This window comes from Papio anubis, chromosome 2 (assembly GCF_008728515.1).
Source record: "Papio anubis isolate 15944 chromosome 2, Panubis1.0, whole genome shotgun sequence".
In the NCBI taxonomy this organism is placed as follows: domain Eukaryota; kingdom Metazoa; phylum Chordata; class Mammalia; order Primates; family Cercopithecidae; genus Papio; species Papio anubis.
Genome location: NC_044977.1, coordinates 1,847,049 through 1,865,229, shown reverse-complemented (window position 1 = coordinate 1,865,229; position 18,181 = coordinate 1,847,049). Strand labels below are relative to the sequence as shown.

At 35.5% G+C, this 18,181-nt stretch overlaps 1 protein-coding gene across 9 annotated transcripts in view; it reads right to left on the bottom strand.

Moving 5' to 3' along the window:
- Window positions 1–18,181, bottom strand: part of ROBO2 (roundabout guidance receptor 2) — a 1,748,812-nt gene that overhangs the window by 48,414 nt on the left and 1,682,217 nt on the right. For all 9 annotated transcript variants that reach the window (XM_017954070.3, XM_017954059.3, XM_017954063.3 and 6 more), the window contains 3 exons: window positions 11,928–12,110; window positions 5,652–5,694; window positions 4,079–4,206 (listed from right to left, as the gene is read on the bottom strand). In XM_017954070.3, coding sequence (XP_017809559.2) covers window positions 4,079–4,206; window positions 5,652–5,694; window positions 11,928–12,110 — 354 coding nt within the window. The remainder of the gene's footprint in view (window positions 1–4,078; window positions 4,207–5,651; window positions 5,695–11,927; window positions 12,111–18,181) is intronic.

The following is an 18,181-nucleotide window of genomic DNA, read 5'->3' as shown; positions in this document are numbered from 1 at the left end:
GAATCTAATTATTATATAGTACATTTTAAAATAAACTATCTTCTGAAAGCTTCATTTCATGGGACTTGAGGTCATGAAATCACTTCATTCTTTCATTATAGGACATTTTCAACTATCTTAACACTTTTAGATTAGCGGATGCTCAATAGTACCTGAACTAACAATTCTTACAGAAATATTACTTTTGCTTTTGAATTTCACCTAAGCTAAAAACTGTCTAGCAACTGTAGAAAGAAATGTATACTGTATTTTTTACACTGTGTAACTTAAATCTTTATGAAGGTTTTGAAGTTTGGAACTTGTTTTACAATTGAGTGGATATGTACTTAAGACATTGAAGTAAGTATCTTAAATGTGTATCAGTGAAATTGTTAAACATATTTAAACTTATAATATTTCACCAGGCTGTATGAGCAAATAACATTATTTTTGAATTTCAGAACTTCACAACTACTTTCTTGCCCTTCTTTCTTTGAGCTATGTACTAATTACAAAATTTGATGTTAAGCATATTGCATGCTCAAGTGTTAATATTATTTTTATTTCTCAAAAACTTTTAAGATGTAGTGTATCCAAACTGGTGAAAAGAGATCCTTCACTCTGGGCGATTTCTCAGACTTTTGTTTCTGCTGCTTCCACCATGTCCTTCACTGATGAATATTAAGTGAATATACATGATTCCCCAACGTGGGCTCCAATTTCACACACTTTGAATTTAAAGTTCTTCAAAGCTTTAGATGTGGATCGCAAGCCATTTCAGTGGCAAGCTTTTCAAATGACTGTGTGCTCAAATGTTAAACAATGAAGAAAAGCGGTGCAAGAATCTAATCCCACATAATATTGCTATACAACTAATGCTATGGCTCTGGAAATTGAATCTCTCCTCTCCCTGCTAGATAAAATTATAGTCAGCCTTCAAGTCTAAGTGCTTCTGTATTGATTTTTAGGCTGCATATTGTCTTCAGATATGATTTGATCATCCTTACATTTTCAAAAAATAAACTGAATTATATTCTAACATCGAAATATTGGAATATTGTACATGAATATTTGGATGTTAAGGAGAGTCCTGTAATATCAGATGATTTGGAACTCTGGGCTGGCCTTCCTCCCAAAAGCCTAGACCTAAATAGGTGATGCCATCTTTAGCAGGTCTTTTTTCCATTTCCATTTATCGCAGTCCCCACCTACCAATCCTTCATGTTTGAGACTGTCTGACTAGGGCTTGTTAACACTTGTGTTGGAAACCTATGAGTTATACAAAGCCTTCCTCCACCTGGAATTGCTAATGCATTCTGTGGCTTTTCAGCACCCTGGTTATACTTGTACTCACATTTATTTCCTTTTGTTTTATATAATGATCTGTATGAATGACTGTCTCCTTCACTGCATCATAACGTCACTTGAAGACAGGCGCATATGGGATTTATGTCTGCATTTTCACAATTGCTCACCCAGTGTTTTGAAGAGAGCAAGCACTTGCTGACTTGAATGATTAAATAAATTTTTTATGGTTTGCTTTGATAAAATGTAGATTTATGCTATAATTAGTAACTTTATTATTCTAAGCACTATTTTTATTACATTCAAACATGTATTGTCATTTCATTCTTAAAGGGGAAATGTCAGTATCCATCCTTATTCTTCTAAGTGAATATGGTTATATAGTCATACATGTGAATCCACCTTTACAACAGAAAGCAGAGTTTTCTACAACCAGATGTCAAATTATTTATCTTGAGGAATCTTAGTTTATTGATCCTTAACATGGAAATATGATTATCTATTTCATACATTACTATGCAAGTAAAATAATTAAAATATACAAAAAAAATTTAACAGTATTTCTAGCACAGAGTAAATGCTTAAAATGACTCTCACATGGATAAGGGACACAGTCAACCCTACAAAAATGTTGTCTTGGCCTTGCTGTTCATCTATGAGATATTTCACATTGTGAAAATGGAAGAAAAACCTTGCATATCTCCAAGTGTACCCTTTTGTGAAATTTGACTGAGACATTTTAGATGTCAAGTTAGCCTTGTGGAAACTGAAAATTCATTTTCTCCATCTGTAAGCATTTACTTCGTGATAAAACAGTAGCATGTCATATTATTTCAATAAAAATACAAGCGGTAAAAGAGGCAGTTATTCCTTGATTGATAAAAGCTGTGGGAAGAGAATTCCTTTTGACAAAATCAGTCTACATAGCAGGGGAGGGACATTTTTGTTTCCTGATGAGCAGGTGCTCAGGCACAGAAACTACCCATGGCAAAGTGATAGCCTACAGTTGACCACAGTCAGGTCACTTAGGGGAGGAAGCTACTACTGGAGTCTCTGGGCAAATGAGAGTCCTAAGTGGGGTGTGTTGGCTTACAGAAATGGAAGAGGAAGCTGAGGAGTCATATAACTTACTTTCCATTCTCTCACTCCACTGATGCCTGGTCATTGATGGTATGCCAAACTTTGTGCTAAATATATATGTATATATATATATATTCCCCTTCTCATAGTTGGTACTGACAGAATGCAGAGTTATGCAATAATTAGTAGCTTCATTATTTGAAATGCAATTTTAAATGTAGTCAAACCTAGTGGTAATCCATTCTTAAAGAGAAAAATGCTATGACTATTCTTCTCAGTTCTCAGTCAATCTGGTTATACACTCATGCATATGAAATCAACCCATCGAGGCTTATAATGGACTCAGAAAAATTTAACAGAGCCCTGAGCCTCCTTCATTAATTCTAAAAGTCCTGAAATCTTACAGCAAATTCATACGGCTTTACTTGGATCACAGCACTATTCTAATTAATCACTCCAATTTTCTACTGTTACTCCATTATTCATCCAGCAGCAGGCTGGATGACTTAAAACAGTACTTGGATCCCAGCATTCTCCTGTTAAAAATCCATCAACGGCTTGTGATAACCCTCTGAACGAAGCCTAAACTCTTTATGTGACTTAAAAGGTCCTTTGTTAGCTATCCTTCTATGTTTCTTACCATTTCTGCTTCCTCGTACTTTATACTCAAGTCATTAGGAAATTCCTGCATTTCTCAAGTAGGTCAATGTCTCTTTTATTTCTGGAACTTAGAGAAATTTCTTTTCTACACACTTTTTTTTTTCATACTTTTGACTCATTTTTAAGCTTGCTTCAGGTATCAACTTAAATAATACTCTGTTCATAGAGCTTTCTTACTCCCAATTGGTAGACATTCCATGTGGGGTTCTGGCAAGGCAGTTTAAGTATATTTAATGTCTGTATAATCTTCCACCAATGGAAAACTCACATGAACCTGCCAAGCCACACTGAGATCAGAGACCTCCCTACTCCTCTCATCATTCTCTAAACCAAGCTCTCTCGTATTGACTGGATGACAAGGTGAAGGCAGGGGAAGGTGGTAGTTTTTTACAGAAGGTTACTTCTGTCTCCTTACAAACCCACAGGGAGAGGACTCTGACACCAAATTTTGAAGGCTTTAGCATGTCATCCACTTAGTACTTTTTTGTGTGTGTGTGTGTTTTTTTTTTTTTTTTTTTTGGATACCAGTTATTAATTGTGGAACTACAGAAAAGTTCTCTCTCAAGATGTTATATTGACTTAATTGTCTATTTCTTACATGACATATTATATGAGGGCAAGGACCATCTTTTTTATATCAATATTAGATTCTATGGTCTTCCATAGTGCCAAGTACACAGGAGATGCTCAATAAATACATGTTAAATGAGAAAGAGAAGGGAAACCTCTAGTCCAAAACCATAAGCCCTAGTTAGCAAAATAGTTTCTGAGTTCCGTAATCTTGTACTAGTAATCCTGCAAACAAATATATTATAAATATTTATCATCTTGGTTAGTAATAGCTTCCTTAAAAGTTTGGTTTTACTCAAGGTAATAAAGACAAAATAGTTTCACATTAAAATATTTAGCAAATGTACAGCACTGTTGGTGCATATGTTTCATTAACTTTAATTATGGGAGTAAATATTCTCTGATATGTCTCCTTAAAAAAAATCCAGGAAGGTCAAAAAAAGAGAGAGAACTCAAATAACGTTATTTATAAAACACAACTTACCTCCACGGCCAAAATTTCCAATATCATTTGGGCCACTATTACTATTATTTACTGGCAAGCTTGTGGCTGGCCAAGAATCAGCAAGCCATGGATAGCTGGGATCACCAGCATTTAGAAGACCTGGACGGCTAAAACAGAGGTTACAAGGAAATCAGTGCATGGAGCTCAATGCAAGATTTTGACACCCATCTCATGCAATATAAAGGGTTAAGAAATCGAAGATATTAATTGACTTCAAATTAATATATGTAGACTCCCTAGAATTAAATAACTCCAGCAATTCATTAAGGCTATACATAGATTAACAGTGGACACAGGGAGTCCTTGCCCGGGATTCTGTCCATGTCCAGATGAATTCAGGTGTCTGCCCTGAAACTGGTAGGAATCAATAACATACTAGGATCCCAAAACAAGGTTTGATGATAAATTGGCGCCTCAAGGGAACAACTGCTCAAAGGGACTTCTCTATGTCAGCCATTTCTAAAACTTTGGGCTATTCCTTCCTCAATTCCCGCAGCTCCCTTATGTATCTGTCCCCTCTAGGCTGTAACCCTTGTTATGACCCTTCACGCTTGATTTGGAGGCAAGGAACAAGGAACTTAGCGAAATTAATGAACGGTATTTATACTCTCCATCAATAGAACATTTCCAAGTTCTTATCTGCAAAACATCAAGGGCATATTAAGGGTTTTTTTTTTTTAAGGTAATGAAAGATACACTGTGATCTGATCCAGCATGTGAGTATAGTCTATGAGGAAAATTTCCTTCACGTCATATTTAATAAAGAACTCCCTTCTTTAATATAAAAGATGGGATTCTGATTCCTTTCCAGATTACTAGCATATTTACACGGAAATAGAACATCTATAATCATTATACTTTTCTTTTGATAGACCCCTTCTGGTACAATCCCTAAGAGAAACATGTGTTTCTATGGAAACTGCAATAAGAAGACCCAACTGCTTTCTTGCTACATCCACAAGCTCTCATTAGACTTAATCTCTTTTTGCTAAAATATTGATTACATGGGAGATTGGAAGTTATTACCAGAGCCTAATTACAATCTCCATATTGGCAAAGGGAAAATAGATGAGGATATATGAGTTTGTTATCAGCTTTTATCAATTTCAATTGAGTATCCAAAGTTGTGGAATCCAGTCCTATCAATCTATAGCCTATTCATCATCCATGAATCATTTACTTTGTGATCGATTATGTGTAATTGTTCACTCACAGCAATTTAGTGAGAGCCAATAAGGAGTCTTAAACAACAGCAACTTCATTTGCTAATGTCTAATTAATGCAATAAACATCATGCTAACAAATGAACACATTCCATGTGATATTTACTACTAATTTCTTCAGGGGCATCTGGGAGATATGAAACATCTGGACCTGATTCCTCTAAAGTGCACAACAGATAGATCATTAAACTTTGTGCTAAGCCATTTAATTCCTCCCAGAATTCTCAGACTTTTAAATGATCATTTATTACAATAATAGCCTCTTACTATAGTGTTTCCCCAGTCCTGATTAAAAAAATAATACTAATGAAGCCATCTCCTTAGCATACCTTCCGTTGGTCATTAGTCCTCCATCTCCTCTTTGAAACGTAACTATAAAAAAAGAAAAAAAAGGAAGACATGCACGCACAAGTCGTCAATATTAATTACAATTCATAACAACTACATATTGGCCCTTAGTTTAGAGCTGAGGCCTCTGGGAATTTTAACAAAATATAATTAACATAATTGTACAGAGAGTAACAGTGGTTTGGCCCCAAGGCAAAGCCATCATTTGCTCCAATTTTAATAGGACATTTCAAAATTCTTTCAGCCAAATCCAAGGTTATGTTAAAGAACCAATTCGTATTTAAATGTCAAACCTGTTACAATGAGTATATATAGTGATATTGCAAGATCCTCGTAACATTATTGTGAATTTATCAAATCAGGAATTTTAATTTTAAAACAAAGGTGTCCTAATTAGAAGGCATAAGGCAAAACACTCATAATAGAAATCGAAGCAGGGAAGTTCCAACATGTTATGTCCTTCTAATGAAACAAGAAAAACAAATACTTATTGACTACAGATTTTTCACCATCACAAATCCTTTGATGACCCTCATAAACGTGATAATTACAACAGACATGAACTATAATTAATAGAGAATAACATGCTCACAAAAATGAATTTTTCAAATACTTGATACTGAATATATTCCTAATTGTATGTAGTGATCAGAAAAGTTGAATCCTCCATATAACTATGGAACTTATTAGCAACACCAGTGAGCATCCACCAGAGCCACAGCCAGTGAATCCAGTGAATCCACTCTCTCCAGCCGATAGTTTCAAGCCTACAAAGCCAACAACATGAAAGTGGATTTTAACGGCTGGTCAAAGAACGTTATTATCAGTTCAGGTCCGTCATCCATTGCCCAAACCTCTGCAGCCAAAGGTATTTGGACTCCAAAATGATTCAGAATTGAGAAAGGTAATATACTTTGCATATTACAAAGAGGTTCTAAAACAGTAAACTGTATTCAAAGTTATTTAGTTTTTCTGCAGTGGAATGTGAACATCCATTATTAGTAGGATAAAGTCTACAAATAGCTTCACATTAGTTTGGATCAAATTTTGCCATTACATTATGGCAAACTAGAAAATTATTTTTAAAAAGAAATGTGGAGTTTAGAAGTGTACAGCTTGCAAAAGTGCAATGAACCTGCAATTCTGACCAAAATTAACATGGATTGGCTAAACCAATCACTGGGGATGAAGGAGAAAAAATACTATTTTCATTGCTGTGCACCCAGTAAACCCTGTCTTTGGAAGGCGTTGACTATATTTACTATGATTTTTTAAATGTGGTAAGTACAGGGGAAAATAAATGAAATTTAATTAGTTGATTCATATTTGTAAGTAAATAGAGGATATATTGCCACTTAATATATACACACAGTGAATACTTCTTAATTTGAATAACTCTCCATAACTCCTCTGTTCTCATGTTTGGGCTATCAGATATGGTGATGACTCTTTAAATTTTACGAATTTGCAAATGAAGTCCCTCCTTTAAGGTTATCTACTAATAGTATCTCTCATGCTATCAGAATCAGGTAATATGATTATAAACTCCAAGAGTCTTCATGGGACAGTAAAGCATATCAGGGCTCTCAGGAAGTTCTTATTGGTACCTGAAATATACTCTGCCTTATCAGTTGTACATGTAATGTCTCAAACGCATTGCAAAACAATCCTGACATAACCTTTGCATCTGCTCAGCACTGGCTATAGGCACATGCTCAGAGAAGATGAAAGAATACAAATGCGAAAGGCTCACTGAAGGGCACGGAATCAGGAATCAGCAGTGCATCTGTCCCACATTGTGCCCCTTTAATAACTGCTTTTAACCAAAAAGAATTAATCTGAAATAATTAATGCAAAAAATTGAGCACTGGAGATATTAAATAAATGCCTGATTAGTACACACGCAATGTGAAAACAGTATAGCTAATTAGCCTTCCATCTGATGTGACTTTCTAGTTTGTGGTTTTTTCTTAATGGACTATCAAGTGATTGTTTTAGTCTGTTAAAAGAGAGTTAAGATAATGGTGTGAATATTATTGTGAATATGCAAATAAGCAGATGCTCATGGGCTACACCTCAAAATGTGCTGTTTAAGAGATATGTGAGAAGCTAAATTGTTTTCCCTAATTTAGATGCTCTTTTATCCCATTCAAACTTTCTGTTAGTGCCAGAGCAATAAATAATATTAGAGGAAAGGAGGACACCAGAAGCAGAGGGACAAACATTGAGTTGTACTTAACTTTAATACACGAACCAGTGGCAAATTCCTCAGGACATGTACAGTTTAAAGTATTATAATAGAACACTGAAAACCTTATAAAAAATATATCACGAGGCCGGGTGCGGTGGCTCACGTCTGTAATCCCAGCACTTTGGGAGGCCAAAGGGGTTGGATCACGAGGTCAGGAGTTCAAGACCAGCCTAGCCAAGACAGTGAAACTCCCTCTCTACTAGGAATACAAAAATTAGCCGGGCACGGTGGCAAGTGCCTGTAATTCCAGCTATTCGGAAGCTGAGGTAGGAGAAGTGCTTGAACTCTGGGGGCGGAGGTTGCAGTGAGCTGAGATCATGCCACTGCACTCCAGCCTGGGCGACAGAGTAAGACTCTGTCTCAAGAAAAAAAAAGATATATATATACACACATATATACATATAATGCATTAAAGTTAATTTGCAAACTTGTTAGGGCATGAACACTGTAGTATGTATGGCCGATATCTGGCAATTGAAAACTAAATGCCGTGAGCAAAATAATTTAAATTTTAAAATATTTCATATTAAGCATTTGGGACAATCTATTTTCTGTTTCTGTTCCCATCACCATTAAAATATGGTTTTCAAATGATTCTAGACTGCCAATAGGGTGTCAAAGTATTCCGTAAAGACATTTATCTCTGTATCTCTGCATATTAACGACACAAGGCAAAACTTCACACTACATTATGTATTTGATGACCTTAAAAAGGTTCACATATAATTTAGTACAAAATCTAAATGTCCATTTTGTATTATTTCTGTCAGAATTTTTTTTAAAAACTCTTCTCTTAATGGGTTGTTTAGTTGTGTTTTTAAAGAAGAGAAAAAAAGGGAACACTTTTTCAAGTTTCATTTTTTACTTTATGCTGCAAAACTGGTTCTATTTTGAAAAGTAGATCAAAAGGAACTAACTTCTCTTAGATCATGAAGTTTAGGGCAGACTACAAATAACCATGAACAATGAGAACTCCTCAAAGGGAAATCATATCTGGTGTTCTGATCAGTGTTTTGTGTGTGTGCAGAAAGAGGAACATACAAATAAAACGCCACAGCAAATTGAAAGCTATTTTGAGGTGGTTCTCATTTCGAAGAAGTGTTTGCCTTGAAGCTGTAAGAAGGGTTGGGTGTGGCCAGACAATCTTGTTCTATCACAATTTTGATAATCACAGAGTAGTAACTTTGGGCTTATTAGAGATACCTATGGAATAACTGTGACTCTCGATCAGAAGTCTCTGCTAGTATCCAAAAATTAAGAACTTTCAAGGAGTTACACACGGAATATTTTAGCTTCTACTAACTGAATAGTGCTTAGGTTTCCAAAAAGCTCTGCAGACACCACAATCTAAAATGTTTCTGAAAACATTTTGAATTTCTTGCAATTTCTGCAACACATATAAGGTAAAGAGATTTTGCAAGGTTATAGCATACAAAAAGTAACTCTAATATGACCTCACAGAATTAATCCTAACCTCATGCCTGCTACAACTGGGGTAGAAGAGGAGAAAACATAACTGTGGTAAATTGACATTTTGAGTGAGGAAGCTTTCAGAGTGCCTGTCTTTAGTAGGTCACATTTTCCTACTCCAAATGGAAACTTTACTGTTGCAGCCAAGCCTCATTCCCTTTCCCGATAAGCTATTTCTCAAATATGAATGTAGATTAATCCTTTTTTAATAAGCACTAACTCAGCCCAGATAATCAGAGTATAAAAAATCCATCAAATCTTTTAAGTGCCTTGGATGGTTTTGTCCAATAATTTATATTTCACTGACGATTTTAAGACGTATGTGTGAAGTGTTTAGCATTTCACATAATTGGTTCACTCACATTAAATTGTTTATATTTACTGAGCTTCATAAAATCTGTTATCTTCAGAGTCAGCCATCTATCAGTTAAGTATAAAACTTCTGAAAGGCTTCGCTCTGGCTTGCCCTTATTCCAAAATACCTGAAGGGCACAGCACCTTCTGAGTTAGCAGTTCTTCTACAAGCAGATGAGTATCAATAACAATAAAAAATTGTAATAGGAAAGGTACTATTCTTGTCAAGCTCAATGATCAACATCTATTTTCAAATTAAGTGCATAGGTTGTGCAAAGAATTGCTGTTAAAAAAAGAAGAAAAGTCTCTCTGGTGTGATTTTACTAACAGTATAAACTGACTACCTATGAGAGATATTCTATTTCTAAGGAGTGAGTGAATGAAGAAATATGGAGGATAAAAATGCAACACTCCAAATGTGAATATATTAGAACTTTGCACTGAACTGACCAGCATAGTCAATTTTTTATTATCATTGCTAACGTCAAGCAAAGGGATAAACACCAAATAGTCCATGAATTAAATCAGTTCTTCCTTATATTTCACATGATTTATACAAGTGTATCACAGAGATGTAATATACCACGGTGGCTGATTAAACAGAAAGGTTGATGGGCAATGCCCTCAGCAATGAAGGCAGAGAACTGGACTGCGTAACAAGAAGGCACATTAAAGTATCATTAATTTTCCAGACTTTGACACTCAGCAGTTACTGCCTAGCACCCCTTTCTGCAAAGAATCCCTCACTGTTGAAGTGATATAGCACTTGGGTGACAAATTATGAGGAAGCAGAGAGGCAGCAACCAATGAGGAATGAGAATGGCAGGATGATGGCATGTCACCAAACATGGAAGCCTCTTGTCAATGGATATGCTGTACTACTTTCTCTGGTCCTGGAAATGTATTCTATCAAGTAACTAATAACATTTCATCTTCATAAGATATAGACACAAGCTACAATGCTATAATCAAATGATCATAAACATATAAATGCATCAAATAACAAGCAAGGCAACCAAGTCAGTGCTATACTCAGCATTTTGCACTATTTCCACATTCTCAGCAGTTTAGGCGCCTACAAGCCACAGCATCTTAAAAGCTTAATAACCAATGACGCCTCTGTCAAAATCAGTTACTAAGACATTTATGCTTCCTACCAAAGTTAATATTAGAAATAGAAGATTGAATGCAATGTCTCAAAAACTTCTTACATATTTGTAAAATCATGTCCAATTAAAATTGGTCCCTTGTGAATTCTAGAAAGTGTGAAATGTTGTGAGATATTTCTTATTGTTATTGGAGAAAATATTTAAAATAAACTGCACTAAAAATTATAATCGAACGTCACTTCAGTATTGAGTTAATTCTGTCAATCACTGACTTTACAATTTTGTGTCTCCTCTCTCTTCTCTCTCTACCATGGAGATATTTTGAAGGCCACGATATAGGACACCCTTGAAACTCTGTCCTGGATTCTAAGAAGAAAACATTGTTGTGAATATGCAGACCATCTAGGGTCTTCTTTTTATTGTTCTGCTTCAGCTTCTTTCTCTTTTTCTTCATTTTCCTTTTCTTTTAAAATACTGCTTGTTTGCATTGTAATAAGAGTCTATGTAAGTGAACAGTAAATCACTTAATTCATGCCTCATCAGTCTTATCAATTCTGGTGAGATTTTTGCTTGTCGGTATTTTTCACGAGGGACATTTCCTATTGTAATCTGCATCCTGACACACTAAAAGCTATATTTCAAAATGTTCTTCTTTCCTGAACATTTAAGTAATGCTCATGCATAAATCCACTTCTCAAACATGGCTTCATAGCATGTAACACATTGTGTGTGTGCGTGTGTGTGTGTGTGTGTATGTGTGTGTGTGTGTATCTGTGTGTGTGTGAGTTTATGATTTCAAAGAACTAGTTGAGAAAAACAGTTAAGCATTTTTATCAGTCTGTGCTCTTGTTATGCTTCACTGGAGCTACAAGCAGAATGACGTTGCCTCATGGTTACAAAGTGATATGGTCAAGGGCAATGCATTAAAGCATGTTGAGTGTAATTGCATTTTACAGTGCAGGTTTCTAAAATAAGCCAAAATCACTCATTTGTTATTCCTTTCTGCTCCTTCCATTCATTTCATTACATTCCTACAGATTAAGAGATTTTCTTAGCTGGAAATAGTCACTTACCAGCATAGTTACTGAGTCCCTTCCTCTTCTTTCTTCTCCAATACAACCATATGCTAAAACCCATCAAAATTACCCAGCAGGCACCACCAATACCAGCAATAAAGGCCGGTTGCTTCACCACGTCAGTGATTTGCTCAGTTATGCTGTTATTGTTTTCAGTAATGACAACTTCATTGCGTCTCCCTACGGAAAAAACAATAGTATTAGTATATATTCAAACAAAAATAAGCACAGGAATACAAACATGGTGCATCAAAAATGAAGAAAAATTATTTGAAGGCAGGAAATACTTGTTTTGTTTTGAGCCTATCACAAGTATTGATAAGCATAGTTGATAATTTTCAAAAGAAGAATCAAATCATGAGTTTGAAAATGTGATTAAGAACACTGACCTCTTGTGTTGTGGTTTGCTATGGACGGATTCACAACCACATATTGAGTTATCACCTTATAAATTATAAAAATAGTACTAGGAGTTGAATTAATAACTTATCTTGAATTACATAGTGTTTTTAAATATAGTTTTCATTTTTAAGACAGCAATGACAACTTTTAACATGGGGTGTTTGCAAATTGCCTTTCTGCTGAGGCACTGTCCATATTCAAATGTTTGTAATTCACAAGAACATGTAACTTAATGTTAACTTTAATATTCTACCAAAGAGTTTATTTTGAGCAAATATCCTTTCATTTTCTGGAGAGTATTAAAACTACTATACAAAACAATGACAATTATGTAAACAGCTTTCACAGAGATCAGCATGCATAATTAAAATATGAAAAGATGAAACTCATATATTCCCTTAAAGTATCTGAAACTAATTTGAAAATCCATTTGAAAGCCAAATTTAAAGAACAACTTAAAAATTAACTTTGAGGTCTACATTACTGAGAAATACATTTAAATCTGGACTCAGATTATTCTAGAACTAGTCATGTTTGGAAAATTTAGACCCCTCAGATAATTAAGAAAATCTCAGTCTGCATTTTGAATCGGTCTTAAACTTGTGGAATCATAAGATTTATGGGCTTATTTAGCAGATTAAGAAATGTAGACGCTGGGAATTAAGTGATTTCTAATGTCAATATGATGCCTAATTAGTGACTAATCAAAGACTTTTAAAAGGTAAGTGGTAAGCAAAATATAAATGGCACATTTCAGCATACGATATCAAAGGAATGTGTGGGATTTTCCCTGTTTTAGTTATAGCACTGTAATACATTAAAAAGATCATGGTCTTTGAAGTCATGATTTTGATGAAACAACTCTGCCACTTACTAGCCAAGTAAGCAGTAAGCTTAATCTTCCAGAGCCCGTGTCAGTTGGTTGGCACCAGTATTGTCTACTTCATGTATTTTGGGAGGATTGAAGTGGAGGCTAATATGAAGACAGTAGTTTTTGACTCAAAATTATGACCCATGTAAGTTTAAGGGCTGCTTTAAGGACTTCTCAGTCAACCTCAGTGACAGGAGTGATAAATTATCTAGATTTGAGAATCCTGCAGATCTGAATTCACTTGTTTACCTCACTGCTCCTCCTTTCTTCCAAGGCAGAAAATTAGCCTACATTTCCTAGCATCTTTTGCAGTAGAGTTCAAAAAAGTAACTGAGCATTAGCCAGTGGTAACTAGGAACAAAATGTGCACATGACCTTCCAGGCCTGATCCCTAACACTGCCTTGACTTGAAACTCTATTTCCTCATTGGTTGGACAGAAACAGGGCATCTGTTGGAGGATGTTAAGCTTCTAAGACATGGGAGAGCTATGGTTTGAAAGATCCAAAACCCCTGAATAACGACATTGAGTAGAAACTCCATTTCCCATTCTGCTGATCCATATTGGTCTGAGCTGTGAATTAGAAATAAAATTTTATTTTGTTAATCTTTTCAAAATACAGGCTTTTTTAAATCATAGCTGTTAGCATTTCCTTACACATAATCCATTCCTGAAAGGTCTTTTGATTAAATTTCAGATTTAAATACCAACGTCACTTATGTAGTAAATCTGGCTCATTTTCCCACTATGTCTGCCTTTAATTATTATACATGTAAACATAGTCAAAATTGTATTTAAAATGAGCTCATATTTTCCATATGAGACATACACCTATCTGGTGATTTCCTTAACTATTAGGAATTATCAGAAAGAAAACATACCTTATTGAACAGAGAAAAGAAAATTTGGCCTTCATTTTGTAAACGGTCCACAATATATCATATTTAGTAAGCTGCAATATTTATGTTACTCAAGGTGTATTGCTATTTTTTATGCTGCTGGTATTTTTGAAACAATGTTGTCAGTTGGACTAATTAGAGCATAGACAAGGGATGTGTGTGACCTGTAACGCTCCATTGTTCTTGCAGACAAAAAATATAATGAAATATAATGTCTTCCTCCCATTGGAGAGTAATGAAGAACAAAACTAATTTGTTGGACTAAAAACTAATTAGACACATCAGATTTGATTGTATCTATTACCGTGAAAGTTTGCAGCTGTTCCACATATTATAACCAACTATGTAATGTAAGCGTGAAAAGCCAAATGATTAGAGAAGCAATAACTGTATTATTAAGCAAAATAACTAAAATTTTTAAGTCAATGTAAATTGGTTATATGACACACGGCTTAATGGATATATATCTGAATGTATTTGATTGCATTTTTGTGTCTGTAAATGCAATGATACAGAATTATGGACACTTTGATGTAAAAGTCATCTTACCATAGGAAACTGCACAGAAAAGAACAATACCAATGTTAAGCCAGTGTAAGGCAGTGTTTTACATTTTTACAATGTTTTAATTAATGGTCCCTTAATGGAACTTTCTGGAAGGAATGCTAAACTGAGAAGGAATAGATGGAACAATACATGGTCTGGCATAGTACAAATCTAAAGTTCTCAACCATAAATTACATCAAATGCCAATACATGATTTAATTAAAACAAAGGGGAAATGTGGTACGGTTTGAGTCACTTCAAGTGCCATTTCCAGTTCTGAATAGACAATGGGAAAGTGTAAATTGAAACAGAAAAGAAGATTAGCCATCACTAAATCACTTTTCAACCAAGGAATAACAGTTGTGTAGATAAGGGCATCAGACAAGATGTTAAGGTAGATATGCAGGAGTAATTAAGGAAACAATTAGAAGGCTTCTCAGTACAAGTGTAGATATTAAAAAGAAATAAATCTGTCAAGAACAAATAGCCTTTTCTAGGTTGAATTGTGATGTGTGTGTGTGTGTACACAAAAAATAGAATTTCTATAATTCTATTTTATAATTACTTTTTAGTATAGCATATTTTAACTATTTTAATAAAATAGAAATATTACTTTCTAGATTACTTTTATCTCATAGAAAAATCTGAAAACACTTGTATGAAATGCTAAATAGCAAATTAAAAGGTACTCATTACCCATCTGAAGACTCAGACTTTTATAAATGATAGGAAAATTAAGTGAAATTTTCTATTTGATTTAAAATAATCATTAACTTTATTATGTTAAGTTACAGTTCAGTTGTTCAGTGCATAACTGTGATAGTCATGACATGAGCTTGGTTATACTGTATGCTTGTAATTTTTTACTTCCCTACAAGGAAATAAATCCCCCAAATATCTGGCAGATAGTCACTAGGAAGAAAAAGAATCAAGAACGTTTTACTTGAGAATGGTATTTATAGCATGGTACTGGTACCGAAACAGACATATAGACCAACGGAACAGAGAACAGAGCCCTCAGAAATAATACCACACATCTACAGCCATCTGATCTTTGACAAACCTGACAAAAACAAGAAATGGGGAAAGGATTCCATATTTAATAAATGGTGCTGGGAAAACTGGCTAGCCATAAGTAGAACGCTGAAACTGGATGCCTTCCTTACACCTTATACAAAAATTAATTCAAGATGGATTAGAGACTTAAATGTTAGACCTAAAACCATAAAAACCCTAGAAGAAAACCTAGGCAATACCATTCCGAACATAGGCACGAGCAAGGACTTCATGTCTAAAACACGAAAAGCAATGGCAACAAAAGCCAAAATAGACAAATGGGATCTAATTAAACTAAAGAGCTTCTGCACAGCAAAAGAAACTACCATCAGATGAACAGGCAACCTACAGAATGGGAGAATATTTTTGCAATCTACTCATCTGACAAAGGGCTAATATCCAGAATCTACAAAGAACTCAAACAAATTTACAAGAGAAAAACAAACAACCCCATCAAAAAGTGGGCAAAGGATATGAACAGACAATTCTCAAAAGACATTTATGCAGCCAACAGACACATGAAAAAATGCTCATCATCACTCACCATCAGAGAAATGAAAATCAAAACCACAATGAGATACCATCTCACACCAGTTAGAATGGCGATCATTAAAAAGTCAGGAAACAACAGGTGCTGGAGAGGATGTGGAGAAATAGGAACACTTTTACACTGTTGGTGGGACTATAAACTAGTTCAACCATTGTGGAAGACAGTGTGGCGATTCCTCAAGGATCTAGAACTAGAAATACCATTTGACCCAGCCGTTCCATTAGTGGGTATATACCCAAAGGATTATAAATCATGCTGCTATAAAGACACATGCACACGTATGTTTATTGCAGCACTATTCACAACAGCAAAGGCTTGGAACCAACCCAAATGTCCCTCAGTGACAGACTGGATTAAGAAAATGTGGCACATATACACCATGGAATACTATGCAGCCATAAAAAAGGATGAGTTCATGTCCTTTGTAGGGACATGGATGCAGCTGGAAACCATCATTCTCAGCAAACTATCACAAGAACAGAAAACCAAACACCGCATGTTCTCACTCATAGGTGGGAACTGAACAATGAGAACACTTGGACACAGGAAGGGGAACATCACACACTGGGGCCTGTCATGGGGTTGGGGGAGGGGGAAGGGATAGCATTAGGACATATACCTAATATAAACGACGAGTTAATGGGTGCAGCACACCAACATGGCACATGTATACATATGTAACAAACCTGCACGTTGTGCACATGTACCCTAGAACATAAAGTATAATTTAAAAAATGGTATTTATTACTAAAGATAAGAAAAAAAACTATGAAAAGAAAGTAAGTTATTTGACAGTTATTTGACAATCTTACTTATCTTTCACTTAGAATAATTATATTCAGCCAATCCATTTCATAAAGATATAGATACAGATATAGATATTTTGTACTGTCTCTGTGGCATATATATGCCAGTATACAGTATATATATATATACACACACATATATGTATACACACACACACACGCACATATATAGCTTTTTAGTGAAAAAATAAGAGCTTCTTTCTAAATGGTCTACCACCACATATGTATACCACACACACATATATACCACCTACCACATATATGGCTTTTTAATTGAAAATCAGGCTTCTTTCATCCTATAAAATGGTCTTACCTACCACACATGTAATAATATTTTACCCACACATATCATATTTAATTGAAAAAATAAAGGCTTCTTTCTAAAATGCTATCAAATGGATACTTACACACATATGTATACCACACACACCTACTTACATATATAGGCTTTTAGTCAGGAAAAAATCAGGGCTTCTTTCTAAAATGCTAGATGGATCTTGCCACCACACACACGCAATAATGTTGTCACCTTGCCATGTCTGCCTGCCGCGTAATGAGGCGCTGATTGAGAAATCGGAACTCGGCTCTGGGTAACATCAGGTCGGATCTTGCCTGCATGTACGCGTAATGTGTGCCTTGCCTGCCGCATGTCTTGCCGCGTAATGTTGTCTGCCTGCGTGTGTGTCTGCCTGCGTATGTTGTGCACGTATCAATGCCGCACGTAATGTCTGCCTGCCTGCGTAATGCCTGCGTATGTTGTCTGCACCTGCATGTGTCTGCCTGCTGCCACGTATGAGCGCAGTTGATCACGGGCTTCTTTCAGTATATGGTGGATCTTTTACCTGCCGTAATAATGTTGTCTGCCTGCCGCATACTATATCCACCACCATATCTACCATCTTTCAGATCTTCCACCACCTACCACATGTCCTGTCTACCATGTGTCACTGCCTGCAATGTGTCTGCCACCTGTGTCACATGTAATGTCTACTGCATGTCTTACCTGCCACACATGTGTGTGTCACACTGCCACGTATGTGAGGCACTGGGATGAGAGATAAGATCTCGATCACTATCAGGTCGGATCCACACACACACACACACATATGAATAATACACACA